Genomic DNA, 16282 nt, shown 5'->3' on the forward strand with positions numbered 1-16282 from the left:
TCTATTAGTACATAATTGCTAACCCTTGGCTTTTATAAACCATTAGTGCAGTCATATTAATTGGAACACATTGAACATCAGTACAATGTTTACATTGCCCAAATCTAACAGTTATTTTCTAGTTTATTTGACTGGGCTCCTGATTTTTCATCTACTTGTGTTTTCTTCTTCAGCCTCTCAGCTGACTTCTACATTCACAAGCCTCCTATTATCCCTCATTTTTGGGTTGAATATTTTTAATGACATCAGAAGGCTGGGCAGGAGCCTCATCCTCAATTCTAGGAATTTTATCGGGGATGTGGAGTGTTGCCTATCCCAGAGTGATGCTAAAGGCCCAAGGAGATCCCCAAAATGCGGATACTGTCTGTCACTAGGTACTGCTAGAACAGGATCTCTATGAACAATATTTCTGTGGGGTCTCCTTGTTGTTTTGAAGTACAGATGTCCTATAAGAGATATTCTTGCTGATGGAATTCTCTGCTCAGAACTTAAAATGGGTTTGTAAATGACATAATAGCAATAACACGGAGCCAAGTGGTGATGCATGTTTTGTTCTCTTCCATGTTTTGCTACCTGTTCATTCATGGCATTCCTACCAATGGATACTGTGGGTTACATGGGAAGCCTACCCATGTCTGAAGTCAGAAATCGGCCTCCAACGTCCTTTCTCAGTAACTTCCCTTTGTCACAGGGTTTTCTGACCCTCATGAATTCCCCTGCTTCTACACTGGCCATTTTCCTAGGAATAGATAATCTCTATAATGCAGATGGGAGGCTGTGATAGAGGAACTGTTTGTGCTTGGCTAACTTTCCTTCTTATTCCAGAGGGAGAAAGAAGTGGTCTTACCTAGCGTCCACCAGCACAATCCTGACTGTGACATTTGGGTCCATGAGTATTTCACTCCATCTTGGTTCTGTCTGCCCAATAATCAGCCAGCCCTGACTGTTGTCCGACCGGGAGATACTGCACGGGACACCCTGGAGCATATTTGCAAGGTACCAAGCTATTTCGATGGCTTTCTTGAGAATAGCAAAATGAGATGGAGAAGTCATCTAAGGTGCACAGGAAATGCAGTCTTAAGGGGAAAAGGAAGGCATTCAAAACTCATCTCAGTACTGTATTCCTCCATGACAATGTACATAATAATATAAGCAGTACTTTTGTGGGAGGGGAGGAAATCTTCTACGTAGCTATTTGGTGTTCAGATTTGTAGTAGGTTGAGATGGATTTGTAACTAGCGTATTACATTCACACAGCTTAGCAAATCTCCAGCCAAAATACCATATTACTGGGTTGTCTAGGACTTTACCTAGAATCTAAACATAACCACAACAAACCTTTTGACATTGTCCATTCATTTTTTTCCTACACATAGATTCCTAAATTATTTAGTGTCATCATATTGCAGGTACTATTTTTCACCCTGTTCTTTAGTAATAACTGCCATCTTTAAAGTAGAGGAAAACTGAGGTGAGTATAAGGTTGATTTCCATGATAGGAGATTTCTCTTTCTGAGAACACAGAATTAGTCAGTTTTTTTAATTGAAAAATAATTGAATTCATTTCCTCTAGTAGAGCTTTTAAACTACTGAAATGTCAAGGTGAACCTTGTTCTATTTTTAACCCCTGATTGTCAGATCAATGTCCTGGAGTGAGAGCTGGAAGAGAGGAAAGAAAGGAGCTATTTCTTGCATGTTTGTTTTTCGTTTTACATACGTGGTAGGATTAATGGTCTCAGCAGCCCCATCACCTCTGAGACAGAGCTGTTAACTCTCCCATTGTACAGATGGAGCAAGCAAGTCTCCAAGAGCCTTAGTTATTTATCTAAGTTACATTGTAGTAGTTGTAAAAGGGAGACTGAGCCCAAACCTGAGAGTATCCCAGTGTGACAGATCATCACAAGAACTATTAGCTCCACTTCTGGATTTTTCTAAAAAAAAATTTTGTAGCTAATTGGGGCATTTCTGCCCAGTCTGGCTTTAAACTGCAATCCTAAGATTCCAGCCTGTTGAGTAGTTAAATTTGCAGGCGTGAGGCACCAGTGCTTGGCTGTAATGGATGTTTATAGTTTAACAATCAATAATTCATATATGCCTTTGAAGAAAACAAATCAGGAGACCCTTTTTAAGGGAAAAAGTAGAATTTTTCATATGACTGAGGAATAGAAGAGTCCAGGTCAAATATGACTTCCAAGCAATCTTATGCACAGATAAAGCAGAACAGCCACTTGTTTTAAGACAAAATCTAAAATCAGCCCCCACAGAGATGTTAAAAATAAAGGATATCACCTTACATACTTTGATTCCTTTATGTGCATGAGTTCTCGCTTTGGAAGATAATGACATCTCTTCATAATTTTTCATTTTAATTACTTCACAAAATTGGCCTGGTGAGGATTTCTGCATTCTTTTATTTATAGATGAGCACAATTCTTTAGAGAACCACTAATGTTCTGCCGAGCTGTGGGAGTTACTCTCAGATCGACAGCTGAAGGTGCTAGAAGTAGGACTCTGGTCTTTTTTTACCCCTAGGATCAAATCTGGAAGTTGTTCCTTAGGAACTTTGTGGCTTAGTAACGTCCTATGCCTGTCAGCTTAGGATTCAACAGATAAAGCCACTGTTTTGTGGTAATGGCATTCATTGGTGGAAAATGGATCAGTAGGTGGGGCAATGAATGGTTGGTTCCGTTTTTAAGTACTTTTTGAACCTTTAGCGTTGTTGAAATGAAATGAATGAAGGACAGTTATTGATGTGGCCATTTAGCGATCGTCATTAAATGATACTGCAGACCTCTACCTTAGATTTTATTTTTCTTAGTCTCTGGTGGCATCCTTTGAGTGGCACTAGAAGAGGATACACAGAATGATATGTATTACTGTGAGAGAGATCATCTTGACGAATATTCCCTGGGTCATCATTTTTTTGCCAAAGCTTAGAAATAAAATAACAAAGACTGCATGGTGTGGTATGAACACACATCTCATGAGTTTAAAAACAGAAACCTTCCACGAGTCACTTTAAGAAATTGATGGTCTTGGAAGACCATTATGTAGGATAAATTATATAGCTTGCTCAGAGCCAGGTGCTGCTTCTTTGGAAAACACTTTGTTGTAATTAGTGGAGCCAATTTTATTCTGTAGAGCAAAAGAGATAATGGAGGAGACAGTGCTACATGTTATTAATGACCTAAGAGGATGGTGAGTGGGTTTTTTTTTTTTTTTTAGTTAAGCCTAATTTTGTGGCTGGAGGAGGGATTGAAAATAGAGATGTAAAGATGCATGCCATCGATGTCATTATTGTTGTCCTCAGCGTTGGTGGTGGATGCTTCTTCTCCTATTTAATAATCAATCTCTTTCTCCTGTCTCTTGCATTCAGCTCATTCTCTTTCCTATTCTCTCTGATCCTCACCATTTCACATCCGTTTACCATCTGCCATCTGATCACCAGTCAAGTTCTGGTATAGTACCTGTTTCAACATCTGCATTTCATGTTATAGCTGTTACTACAATGATTGTTGCTAGGGACAGTGAGTAAGCACATTTGCCTACAGGTTTGGGATATATTCAGGTTGTTGCAGTTCTAAAATATTGCAGAAGTAATGTATAGGTACAGTATACATTGTGGTCATAGTGTTTCAGGTTTATTTCATGCTTCTGCTAAAGTTGATCTAAGGCTTCTAGTAGCCAAATAACCACTGGCATTTAAAAAACAAAAGGTTACTTGAGATGTCTCCGGGGAAATATCTTCAGAAATTCTGCGGTAGCACCTCAGGTGTGTGTGTGTGTGTGTGTGTGTGTGTGTGTGTGTGTGTGTGTGTGTGTGTGTGTGTGTGTGTATTTCTCTGCTCAGCAACTATGTTTGGCTGTTTCCCAGAGAAGCTTCATAAAATTAAGAAAAATAGAAGAGTAAACAGATGAGAAGACCTAGGACAATATATTTTTATCTATTGCTTTTTGATCTATGACTTAAAACTATTTTGCAAAAGATTTGCATTCTTATTTTGCTACTTTCCTCTTTGAAACAATTGTAGTAAGATACTGATTTTTAAAAATTGAGACTGATGAAAATAAAGTGCTCTATGATAATATTTTATGGTATCCTTTGTAGCTCCCTTGTGTCACAGTGAGTTTAGGGCTCTCTGAGTTACTTGAGTAAAGTACATTGGAAAACAAATGGTACAATGTAGGTATTTTCTTAACTGAATTCCTCTTCTTAGGAAAATTTCTCTTGAACATTTTCCAAGTTTAAAGGAGGTCACTATCCTAAATTACTCATTAACATTTGGTATTCTTTTTATACAAAGATGTATGCATACACATGCATCACACACCCACATTTTACTATATAGTCCAGCATGGCCTTACAACACAGTTCTGCCTCAGACTTCTGAGATAATAAGCACAAACTACCACTGTTGGCCCCACTGTAATTTTGTGTTTGTTGTGTAAGATTAGTTTGAAAATTTTCAGTTATTAAGTCTCACCCCTTCCCCATACAACACATTGCTGAGGACTTTATCTTGCGTGTGTGTGTGTGTGTGTGTGTGTGTGTGCACGCATGTGCATGTAAGCATATACTTTGTTCCTGAGGCTTGAACTCAAGGCCGGGGTGCTATACATGGATCTTTTGCTCAGTATTAGAATTCTACCACTTGACCCATATTTCCACTTCCAGTTTTTTGGTAATATTGGAAATAAGTGTCTCATAGACTTTCCTGCCAGGGCTGGCTTTGATCTCAGAACTCAGCCCCCAGTGTATGACTAGGATTACAGATGTGAGCCACCAATGACTGGCTACATTTATCTTTTATTGATGTCTACATTGTCAATGCTTTAAACGGTACATGGCATGTTTAAGTTTATACAAGTGCATTTATATACTTTATTATATATATGTATGTGTAGATATATGTGAATATGGTAGTAGAGTAGGAGGCAAATTTATGGTAATAGAGTAGGAGGCAAATTTATAGAATGAGTTAAAATGAATTTTGCTCATTTTGAAATACTTCTTACAGAAATTTAAAGAAATTTGAAGATTACAATAGGTATATGTGTCAAGAATCATCCTAACACTGTTGTTGTATTTCTCATTCTTTTGTTCTCTGCCCTGCACACGCACGCACGCACGCACCCCGAGATTTCAGGTATCAGAGTCTTGTTAGTGAACTCACTACTTGGATCTGATTTGCGGAAGGTGGCCTGTCTATGCAGCAGCCTCATTTGGAGCGTCCAGAAAGATTTCCAGGCTGGTTTATTCATGTTATTAAGACCTCATGAAATTCTATTTCTCTTTCCTTTCTGCCTCAGTAAGGAACAGATGGCAAACCTAAAGCCTTGCTTCTAATTAAAGGTTTCAGTGAGGACCTGGGTAGGAAGCATTTATAACCCCCTCCCAAGTTTTTCTAGCTTATCTCTTTACCCTAAATATTATTGTTTTTCTCATTGTTTGTCTTGGTGTTTCTCTAACAAACAGTAGGCATCACTCCTAAGAACTTCGCTGTTTTATATTTCACCAATCCACCCTTATTATCTTTGACATCTACCGTCCTGGGTCTGTCAGACAATAACATCCGGCCTTCCTTACAGACAGCCAATAGGAGCAAAGCCAGGTGTCCAGAACGTGTTAACTGAATAGCGTCTGTGTTCTGCACAGCGGCTGCAGGCGATCATGTTACTTGGGAATAGGATACAGGTCGGGGTCCCCAAGAATCACTGACAGAAACTTGAAAATCATTCTGCCAAGGTTTTAAAGGGAACGGATTGTTTTTACTTTCCAAACGTGAGCTTTTGCTATAATGCAGGATGTCTGCCCTGAGTATATACATTAAAAAAAAAAAAATGACGTGACCACTTCTCCAGCACCTATTTTTTTCGTACCCTCACTTCATATACACACTTCTGATGATAGAACTGAACTATCTTATTAATGTTGGATATCCTCACACAGTGTCTGACCCATTTAAAAGTTCAAATGTGTTTATATCTCTACACATGTATAGAAGAGTTATTTGAAAAGAAAATAGACTACGTAAAAATTAATTTCATTGCCAGGTGTTGGTGGCTCATGTCTATAAGTCTAATTTTTAGGGAGGCTTAGGTGAGGTTCAAAGTCAGCGTGGGCAGGAATGTTTGTGAGACTCTTATTTTTAATTAATCACCAAAAAGCCAGCAGTGGAGCTGTGGTTTAAGTGGTAGAGCAAAAATACTGCAGGACAGTGCCCAGGCCCTAGTTCAAGCCCCAGGACTGGCAGTGTGTGTGTGTGTGTGTGTGTGTGTGTGTATGTGTGTATGTGTGTATTGAAATAATTTTCATCACTAGAGCTTTGAATATGAAGAGATTATATATTTACTTTGTGAAAATTTCAATTTTATATAAAAATAGAGAGCAGTATAATAAATTCCCATTTATCCATGACCTAGAATCTGTAATTATCAAATTAAGTTTATTAATTTATTCACATAAGCCACTCCCCAGGCTGAGATTATGGAAGCAAAATAATCTATTATTTTTCTCTCAGCACTTTAGCATGTATTTTTCAAAGATAAGAACATTAAAAAAATTACTCAATCTTATTTTTATGTTGTAATGTAACTTTCGAAGAGCTTTGCTTTTTCCTTTTGTTTTTTGGCCAGTCCTGGGGCTTGGACTCAGGGCATGAGCACTGTCCCTGGCTTCCTTTTGCTCAAGGCTAGGACTCTGCCACTTGAGCCACGGCGCTGCTTCTGGCCTTTTCTGTTTATGTGTGCTAAGGAATCGAACCCAGGGCTTCATGCATGCTAAGCAAGCACTGTGGACCTAAGCCATATCCCCCCCCCTCTTGATTTACTTGATAGTGTATTGAGAATGAGTTATAAAACCATATTATCACTCTTATATTCTTGTCATAATTAATTCAAAGATCTTTTAGCTAGGCCCATCCTAGGCCAGTGGAAATTTCAATACGTAGCCATTGCAGGATTGTTTTTCTTCAGCATGTCATTCAGAATGTTTCCGGAGTTGGGCTCCCCCTGTCACCCGGCCTCTGGAGGGAGGCTCACTCTGGAGTATAGGAATAAGATTGAAATCCAAGCATGTCTCACATGGACTTCTTGCAAAGGAATAGTGAACAACTATTCCCAAGTCTGCAGAGGGCTGACAAAATAACTGCCTGGACACAGTAAACGCTTCCTTTCCTCCCACTGTTGTTTAAGAATCTTTGTAGGTATCCACGAAGGGCTGCTTTCATGCATGGTTTTTGTTGAAACCCGTGTGTGAAAATGTATCCCAGGGCCAAGCTTCAGTGGCTCATGCCTATAATCCTAGCTTCTCGGGAGGCTGAGATCTGAGGATTGTGGTTTAAGCCAGCCCAAGCAGGAAACTCCATGAGACTTTTATCTCAAATTAACTACCAAGAAGCTGGAAGTAGCACTGTGGTTCAGGTGGTAGAGCACTAGCCTTGAGCACAAAAGCTCAAAGACAGTGCCCAGACCCTGAGTTCAAGCCCAAGGACTGGCAACAACAAGAAAACCATCACAGACCAACTAAGGGGAAGTGAAATGTGACTTGGTTATTCCCATGGAATCATATGATATTCCTGGAATTTTATTAATGAGTTATGTCTGAGTTTAGAACATGAACATTTGGAGAAGTATAGAAACAACACACCCCTGTCCCTAGAACTGATGTCTTATTCTTGGGAAAACATAGTCACATGGCTGAGAGGTAATCACTCCTGTTTCTTACTGAGCAGACATTTTCTTTTCTTTTTCTCCCAGACACATCAACTGGATCATTCCGCCCATTACCTGCGTCTGAAATTTTTAATAGCCAACAAAATGCAGTTCTACGTTCCACAGCCTGAGGAGGACATTTATGAACTGGTAATGTGGATGACTTTGTTCGCCAAGTGCATTCTGTGGATTATTTTCAGATTATGTGTGGACTTGTGTTGATTGCGGTCGTGGAGTGGAACAATGTCTAACATAAATGAGCTACATTTGGAGCTCTGAAGTTGGAGGAAATGGCCTCACCTATCCGAGAATTTTCAGAATGGAGAGAGAGCCTTTGTTCACTGAGCAAGAGCTCAGATAAGATTTTAGTCATTGTTCTCAGCTTCATGGTAGCCTTTTAGTTTAAATTGGTGACCATTTCATTCTGATGAGGCACTAACTTTTAGTTTTGGGTGACTTCCCCATCCATATTGAAACCAACAGATCAAATCTGATGGATGAATAAAAAGCTGCATCTTATCACGTGGCCCAGCTTATTAGCCTTGTACTTATGTGAGTGTTCAAAGATGTCGGTTTGGGGGGATGTCAGTTCTGAGTGTCTGGGTTTCAACAGTCTTACTGTATTTGGGTTTTGAAGCCAAACTGGCTTTTTATATTGGTTCTACTGCTTATCCATCATGTGAAATTCATCAGATAGTGAGAGGACAATGTTTAGTTTTGAGGATTTTAAAAGATTAGAGAAAGGTACCAGTGGATCATGCCTATAGTTCTAGCTACCTTTCTAGCCAGGGGCTGGTGGCTCATGCCAGTAATCCTAGCTACTCAGAAAGCTGAGATCTGAGGATTGTGGTTCAAAGCCAGCCCAGGTAGGAAAGTCCATGAGACTCTTACCTTTAATTAACCACCAAAAAGCTGGAAATGGAGCTGTGGCTTAAGTGGTAGAGTAGTAGCCTTGAGCAAAAAAGCTCAAGGACAGCACTCAAGCCCTGAGTTCAAGCGCTCAGGGACACACACACACACACACACACACACACACACACACACACACACACACACTGATTAGAGATGGTGGATAATGTAGCAGATATTCCTAGTTATTATTGCAATTTGCTTGTGATAAATTATTTTTTCATTATCTGAGTAGTACATTTTTCATTTCGAATTAGGAGAGATCTTGGGAGCCAGTGTCCACTACTGGAATTTGTTCTGCTTCTCTGTTCTAAGACATCTTTCTGGGGATCGGGGTGCTGCTTTGCCACAGATGTGCAAATGACAACAGGGTGACTTCACTCAGGGTCATGCCGCAGAGTGGAACTAAAAACTTAAACCCACGGGTTCTTGGTGTGGAAAAGGGAAGCATGATTTGAAAGTCAGTAGGAGACCATGCTGTAAGTTGGCTTTATTGAGGTACATTTTACATACCGTTAAACTCTCCCCAATGTGATGTGTGCCACTGGATAAGTTTTGACAATGGCACGCAATCGTGTTTCCACTCCTTAATTATGATTTGAAGCAGTCTGTCACTCCAGAAGGCTACCTGAGGCCGCTTTTTGTGTTTTCTGTAAAGAAATACAACAGAAGGTATGCTTTTGTAACAATCTGATCATGTCATTAAAGAGAAGAAGGAAGCCAGGCATGGGGAGTTCATGCCGTTAGTCCTGGCTACTCAGGAGGCTGAGGTCTGAGAATCACAGCTTAAAGCCAGCCTGGGCAGACAAATCCAAGAGACTCTTATTTTCAGTTAACTATCAAAAAGATGGAAGTGGAGGTTTGGCTCAAGTGGTAGAGCACCAGCATTGAGTAGAAAAGACAAGCAAGAGTGCAAGGCCCTGAGTTCAATCCCCCATACTGACACACACACACACACACACACACACACACACACACACACACACACACATGCACAGTACTGGTACTGTTTTTGATATTTTGGTGACAGCTGTGGATTGAGCTCAGAGCCTAAAGTTTATAAGGCAGGTGCTTTACTATGGTGTCCTGGTTGAGTCCATTTAGAACCACCATTTAATAAGTATTGATGCAGTGGTTGCATTTAACCAAGAAATAGTACGTTCTTTCTCTTCTGTGCAGAAATTTCTAGTGTTTTCTCTGTTGTACAGTAAATTTCAGGTGAGTGTGTGTGTGTGTGTGTGTGTGTGTGTGTGTGTGTGTGTGTGTGGTATATGTCTTTTCCCTAATTCCTAAGAGAAATGTTGACTAATAAATTGGTAGGTACCTATAGATAGGCTGAGGCAAGTGGATGAGTTGGATCCAGTGGAATGGGCTAGGATTGTAAAGGTAAGACTCCTAAGTAATGGAAATGAAAACAAAAATTGACATGGGATTATATCAAGCTGAAAAGCTGCTATACAGCAAAGAAAACAATTATCAGTGAAAAGAGAATATACAGAAAGGAATAAAATGTCCTAGATATATAAAAAAAGAAAAGAAAACAAAAAAACAAAACAACAACATAAAAGAAAGATTGCGATGGTCCTATTGGATCCTTCCTCTGGCTCTTAGAGCAGCTACATACTGCCACCTGGTGGAAAGATGTGGTTTTTACTCACGAAGATTCCCATGAAATCCCGAGCGGTTTTTCCAACAGTAAATAGTGTTTCCTTGAGCATTAGGTGATGATAGGATATGTGCTGCAAACTTTATTTAAAGAATTAGGCATTTATAATTTTGTTGATTGTATTTTATAAACTGAAAAGTCAATATAAGCCGGACACCAGTGGCTCATGCTTATAATTCTAGCTCCTCAGGAATTTGATATCAGAGGATCATGATTTAAAGCTAGCCAGGGCAGGAAAGTTCCTGAGACTCTTCAGTGGCTCTACTTTTCCCTGAGCAAAATAAAAATCTCAAAGACAGGGGCTGGGGATATGGCCTAGTGGCAAGAGTGCCTGCCTCGTATACATGAGGCCCTGGGTTCAATTCCCCAGCAGCACATATACAGAATACGGCAGAAGTGGCGCTGTGGCTTAAGTGGCAGAGTGCTAGCTTTGAGCAAAAAGAAGCCAGGGACAGTGCTCAGGCCCTGAGTCCAAGCCCCAGGACTGGCCAAAAAAAAAAAAAAAAGAAAAAAAAATCTCAAAGACAGTACTTAGGCCTTGCGTTGGTGTAAGAAAAAAAAGAAAAGAAAAATCAATATAACTGATTTCTTCTAATTTGGGAAATTAATGTACATGACATATTTCTGACGTACACAGATAAAAATCATATCGAGCTATATGCCCCTAACACGTGGTATATGGTGGAAATTGCATTAAGTGAAGGTGTTCAAATGAACGTGGGCTGTGCTTTCCATGTTCTTATCCTCCCATCCCCCCACAGTGGTTATACATGGCAGACTGATTCCAGGCACCTGAATTCTCAGCCAGTAGGCTCACCTTTCAGATGGCCAAAGTGCCTGAGTAAACTTCTTTCTGGAAGAAGGATGTGTAGTCAGAGAATCACCAAGTATTGGCTTTAGTGATACAGTATACATTTTCTCTTATGTAGCATGGATAAATTTTTATTTGCATTAGAAGATCAATTAATAAGTTTTAAAATTCTATATATGCCTTTGTCATAGCTGTTTTTGGATTTTTGCCTTCAATTCTGGATTTCCACTTTTGGCTTATTTCCCTCAGGTTTGAAGCATCTTAGTGGAGTGAAGCATGTTAGCTCCGGAGCCAGCAAGAGCTGTGTTCAGGGGTCATCTCTGTCTATTCTGGCCTTAGGGATTTACTTCCTCACCAGCCTTGTTCCCTTTATTTTTAAAATGTTTAAAGTTTGTGTGAGATGCAAAGACACATGTACACAATTGGAAGTTTCTGAATAATTGTGATTAGGTCCAGGTATATGCAAATTGGCTATCAATTTGAGTGACAACATTTTTTTTTTTGTGGTCCCAGAGATGGAATCCATTGCCTAATAATGCACCAGTGGAGGGAGCCGCCATTGAGCGGCACATCTCAGCCCTTAGTTTCTTAAGGCAGATTGGCCTCAAATTTATTTAGAATCCTGTTGCCTCAGCCTCCCTAGTGCTGGGATTGCAGGTCTGTCTCACCAGGCTCGGGGAAACAACCATTTCTGATGTGCTGCCTGTATGCTCTTCTTATCTTGGCTTTGTACAAGAAGTCTGTCTAGACTTTCTCGGGTTTCTAGACAGGTGATTCATTTATAAAAATTAATTACACACTTAAGTTTCTTTTAAGCTAACTTTGGTAAACTGTGACTAGCAGGGAATATTATCTATTAGCATAATTTCTTGTTTATTTCAATGCTATCTTTGTCTCTATTTGTAACACTGTGAACTTTTTTCCATAACAATGGTATGTGAATGGAATAGAATGGGAACAGAGATTTCTCTTATTTCCATGAATCGCATGCCAAGGTCTTTATAACCTATTCTTGACCTTGATACACACCCTTCATATCCCTAGCACTAGAGATTGTAGTTACTTTAGCCTTCTAAATTTTTACACTTTTTTTTACAAGGTGAGAATAGACATGCTGAGTGAAGCAAGGAATTCTACGTTTCTGCTTTGACTCTGAGTAATGACTCTTCTTCAGAAACTATAGTGTCACCCTAACTAGATTCCTCTTTGTAATTTTCAGCTGTACAAAGAAATTGAAATTTGTCCCAAAGTCACCCAGAACATCCACATGGAGAAGGCGGATGCAGCAGCGGACAATTACGGTAGGCTCGCGTGTCTTCGTGTATGCTCAGTTCAGCACTTCCTGGGCAAACGTGCCCTGATCACAGTCACTAAGAAGCCTCTGGGGCTTATTCCACATGGACCGTTTCTGGCTCCCAGGGTGCTGTGGTGAACCCCTGAACTGGGACAACAGAGAAAGTGACCCTGGGGACCTTGAATTTCTTCACATGACTCGTTGGGGTTCTTCTCTCCTAAGGAGGAAATGGATACAGTGAGAACCGACTGTTTAGTACTGTGATGTTCTTCCATGTGATAGAATTATCCATTCATGTTCTTCTCCTACAAATACAGTGTCAAAGGGAATGATTTTGACACTGCGTCAGGGTGTTCAGGATCACACTGGGCATGCTCATCCACTAAGAGGACTGAACATGCAGTGGTCTCATATTTATGACCAATAGCAATGAAATGACACCAGCAAGATGGGCCAAAGTGAAGGGGTTAAAGCAGTTGATTGGGGGGTGGGGGGGCGATGGACGTAGGTTATAAGCATCCAAGATTCATCTCCCAGTGGGGTCCCATAGCTGGAGTTGGGACAACATGTGGGGATATCCATCCCTAGAGGTTCAGCACCCAGGGATTTTCTTGGAAGTCTGGTATATCAGTCCCCTCTGCTTAGCACCCACCAAAGTTCTAGACTCCACCCAGGAGGAAATAGTACAAATAGTAAAGGCACAGGAGTTATGCTCGAGTGTTGGGGGTGGTCCCCATATGCAGGGACCCCGATGCTAGCCAAGGACCTCACTTGAAAGCAGTAGTCCAAAGGATTGCAGCCAGACAAGGCCTGCTATGTTAACAGGCCTGCTTGTATGCTTGGTTGTCTGTGTCCTCATACTTCACCATGCAGTCCTGTCCATGAGTTTAAGATCATCCTTAGCATTACCCTGGGTGACTTAAATAGTAACAGAATTGATGCCTGAAATCAATGGAGAAATTCATACAGTCTGGAGAAGAGAAGTGAGCAGAGTTAACAGAGCAGTCACCAGAACCTCAGAAATGAGATTTCTTTCTGCCAGTCACTGTGCGTTCTTTGTGGATTGGCTTTGACACTCAGCCAGAACAGTTGTCACCTGAGATAGGGCCTGTGGCTTTGCCTGGGGGACAGAGAGAGATGGTGAAGTGGGAATCGCTTCACTTCTAGTCATTGGGCAAGGTGAATCTTGTGGCCATACTACTTATAGGAGAATAAGTGTGGTCCTACTGTGTGTTGGGAGGAGATCAAAGTTCCTGTTAAAATGATCTAAGGGCCTCTGTGTATAGCATAGGTCATCTTGATTCTAAATCAAGTTTTTGGTGTGTGAAAATCTTCAGCCTTTTTACTGACTAGTATATTCCTCTACACCTTCTTCTGTGAGCAGATAATGCTCATTTCAGAAAGCTTACCTGGGGATCTTGGCCTTTTCATTAGAAGAGAACCTAATTTTGAAGCTCTGACTACTTGCATTGTACTTTCATGCTGTTTACAGCTTGACCTTAGAATGAAAGACATCCCAAAGCCCACAGGACAATTTTCAGCAGCAGAGAATCATATCAGTGTGTGAAAAGGCTAATGCAGAAGTGTGACCTCAGCATTAAAGCCATAATTAGTGGTGGGAGTATAAATAAATCTCAGATCCTGCAAAGTCACTTGCTCCATGAGATTGTTCTTTATCTCTTCAGTTTGCTTAATTTCTGTCAGGTAAGGGTAAAGTAGCAAGGATCAAGAGCAGGCCGAGCTTCAAAGCTCTTCAAATCCATTTATGCAGAGGTTGAGTGATTTGGGGGTGGAGCATACACCACTATGTCATAATCCCCATTATCTTCAGGTTATGGTTCTAAGATGTCCCTTGATGTCTGAAATAGTGGCTAGAGCCACGCCCTTTATACTGTTTTTTCCTGCACGAACATACTAGTGATAAACTTTATTTTGTAAGTTAGGCACCCCAAGTGATTATCAACAAAGCTGGTAATAACGCAGGGCCATTATAATAATATATTATAATAAAAGTTGACTACTGAGTAATCACAAACCGAAAGTAAAACTGTGGGTGATGGGGTTATTGGAATTTCTTTTCTCCTTCCTTCCTTCCTTCCTTCCTTCCTTCCTTCCTTCCTTCCTTCCTTCCTTCCTTCCTTCCTTCCTTCCTTCCTTCCTTCCCTCCCTCCCTCCCTCCCTCCCTCCCTCCCTCCCTTCCTCCCTCCCTCCCTCCCTCCCTCCCTCCCTCCCTCCCTCCCTTTGTCTTTTTTCTTTCTTTCCTTTCTCTCTCTCTCCTTTTCCTGTTTTGTCTTTTCTTTCTCTCATAGCTGTGAGCTGGGTTAGAGCTATTTTCTTGAAATTACAGCATGGCTGTCCTATTTAAAAGGAGAGTTGGGGTCTTTGGTGACCACTTGATAAGTTCTTAACCTCAAATCAGCTGTGGGAAATACAATTTTCTGATAAAGTGGGGATAGTTATTTGGACCCCACAGCAGTGTGCCTGATACGCAGTGAAATGCAGGTCAACTGATGGAGTTCCTGATGGCCTGACTCCTGGCTGCTCTTTACATGTGGAGGCTCTGGCTTCCTTGCGTGACCCTCAGAAAGGAATTACCACCATTATTCTTTCTTCTCCCCTCTTTCTAGTCACAGACAGGTTTGTATCTGTGCCCAGGGAACAGAATTCACAGCCAGTTGTCAGACTGATTGGAGGCCCCCCCCCCCTTCACGCTTGGACTTGAACTTCATTATTACCAAGAAAAAAAGGAACAGAGTCTGTGTCTACCTGCACCGTCTCTTTTGCCTTAGCTTATGATGACTTGCAATAGGCTGTTGTCAACCTGGTCTCTGGCATCTTCTAGTTACACACGTTGGTTTCTTGGCCCATCCCTTTTGGTTGCTAAGTTTTAAAGAATACCCATCAGAGTATTATAAAACAAAGGTATTTTAGAGAGGAAATGCCTGTATTTTTTTTTTTTTTCTTTTTTTGGTCAGTCCTGGGGTTTGGACTCTGGGCCTGAGCACTGTCCCTGGCTTCTTTTTGCTCAAGGCTAGCACTCTGCCACTTCAGCCACAGCGCCACTTCTGGCCATTTTCTGTATATGTGGTGCTGGGGAATCGAACCCAGGGCCTCATGTATATGAGGCAGGCACTCTTGCCACTAGGCCATATCCCCAGCCCCGAAATGCCTGTATTTTTAATCAATCCTATCCACTTTTGTTTTTAATCATGACATACCTGGTCAGTTGGAAATGCAAACAAATAGAGCTATGTGGAGGCCGAGTCCCTCCCACGGTTCATGTGGAAAAATGTGTCTGTAGGTGTCCTGAAACCTAATCTGAAGGCTACAAGTTTCTGTGAGAATGAGATTTTTCAAGAAGAATAAAATGGAGCCTTTGGAAAGTCCTGGGGCGGTGGTGGTGCTTTCTTGGTGGCATGGGGGAGGGGCCATGGCGTGGGGCAGATGTGGGGCAGGCCTGTGGCAGTGAACGGGCCTCATTGCCTTTGGAGGCCACTCATTTCCTGGTCCTGTAAACTCAACCAACACCAAGGGCGCGTTTGCACACTGCCTGAAGTCTCCACGACGCTCTGGCAGCCAGCCTTGGAATGAATTATTGTTTTCTTGTTTGCTTGTGTCGTTCAGTTTTGTTTTGTGTTGAACAGGCATCTATAATGTGGGGCTCTTTTGCTCCCAGAGCTGAAACTATTGCAGATTTTTACAATGGTATTCATACCCATGGCCCTTTCAGAAGTAGCTACTGGGGCTGGGGATATGGCCTAGTGGCAAGAGCACTTGCCTCGTATACATGAGGCCCTGGGTTCAATTCCCCAGCACCACATATACAGAAAACGGCCAGAAGTGGCGCTGTGGCTCAAGCGGCAGAGTGCTAGCCTTGAGCAAAAAGAAG

The 16282-nt window shown here is 41.2% G+C and overlaps 1 protein-coding gene across 3 annotated transcripts in view; it reads left to right on the forward strand.

The window, feature by feature from the left end:
- Tiam1 (TIAM Rac1 associated GEF 1) overlaps nucleotides 1-16282 on the forward strand; it is a 264074-nt gene that overhangs the window by 190414 nt on the left and 57378 nt on the right. For all 3 annotated transcript variants that reach the window (XM_048346332.1, XM_048346331.1, XM_048346333.1), the window contains exons 11-13: nucleotides 826-996; nucleotides 7759-7863; nucleotides 12319-12400. In XM_048346332.1, coding sequence (XP_048202289.1) covers nucleotides 826-996; nucleotides 7759-7863; nucleotides 12319-12400 — 358 coding nt within the window. The remainder of the gene's footprint in view (nucleotides 1-825; nucleotides 997-7758; nucleotides 7864-12318; nucleotides 12401-16282) is intronic.

The sequence above is a fragment of the Perognathus longimembris genome, chromosome 5 (assembly GCF_023159225.1).
Source record: "Perognathus longimembris pacificus isolate PPM17 chromosome 5, ASM2315922v1, whole genome shotgun sequence".
Lineage (NCBI taxonomy): Eukaryota > Metazoa > Chordata > Mammalia > Rodentia > Heteromyidae > Perognathus > Perognathus longimembris.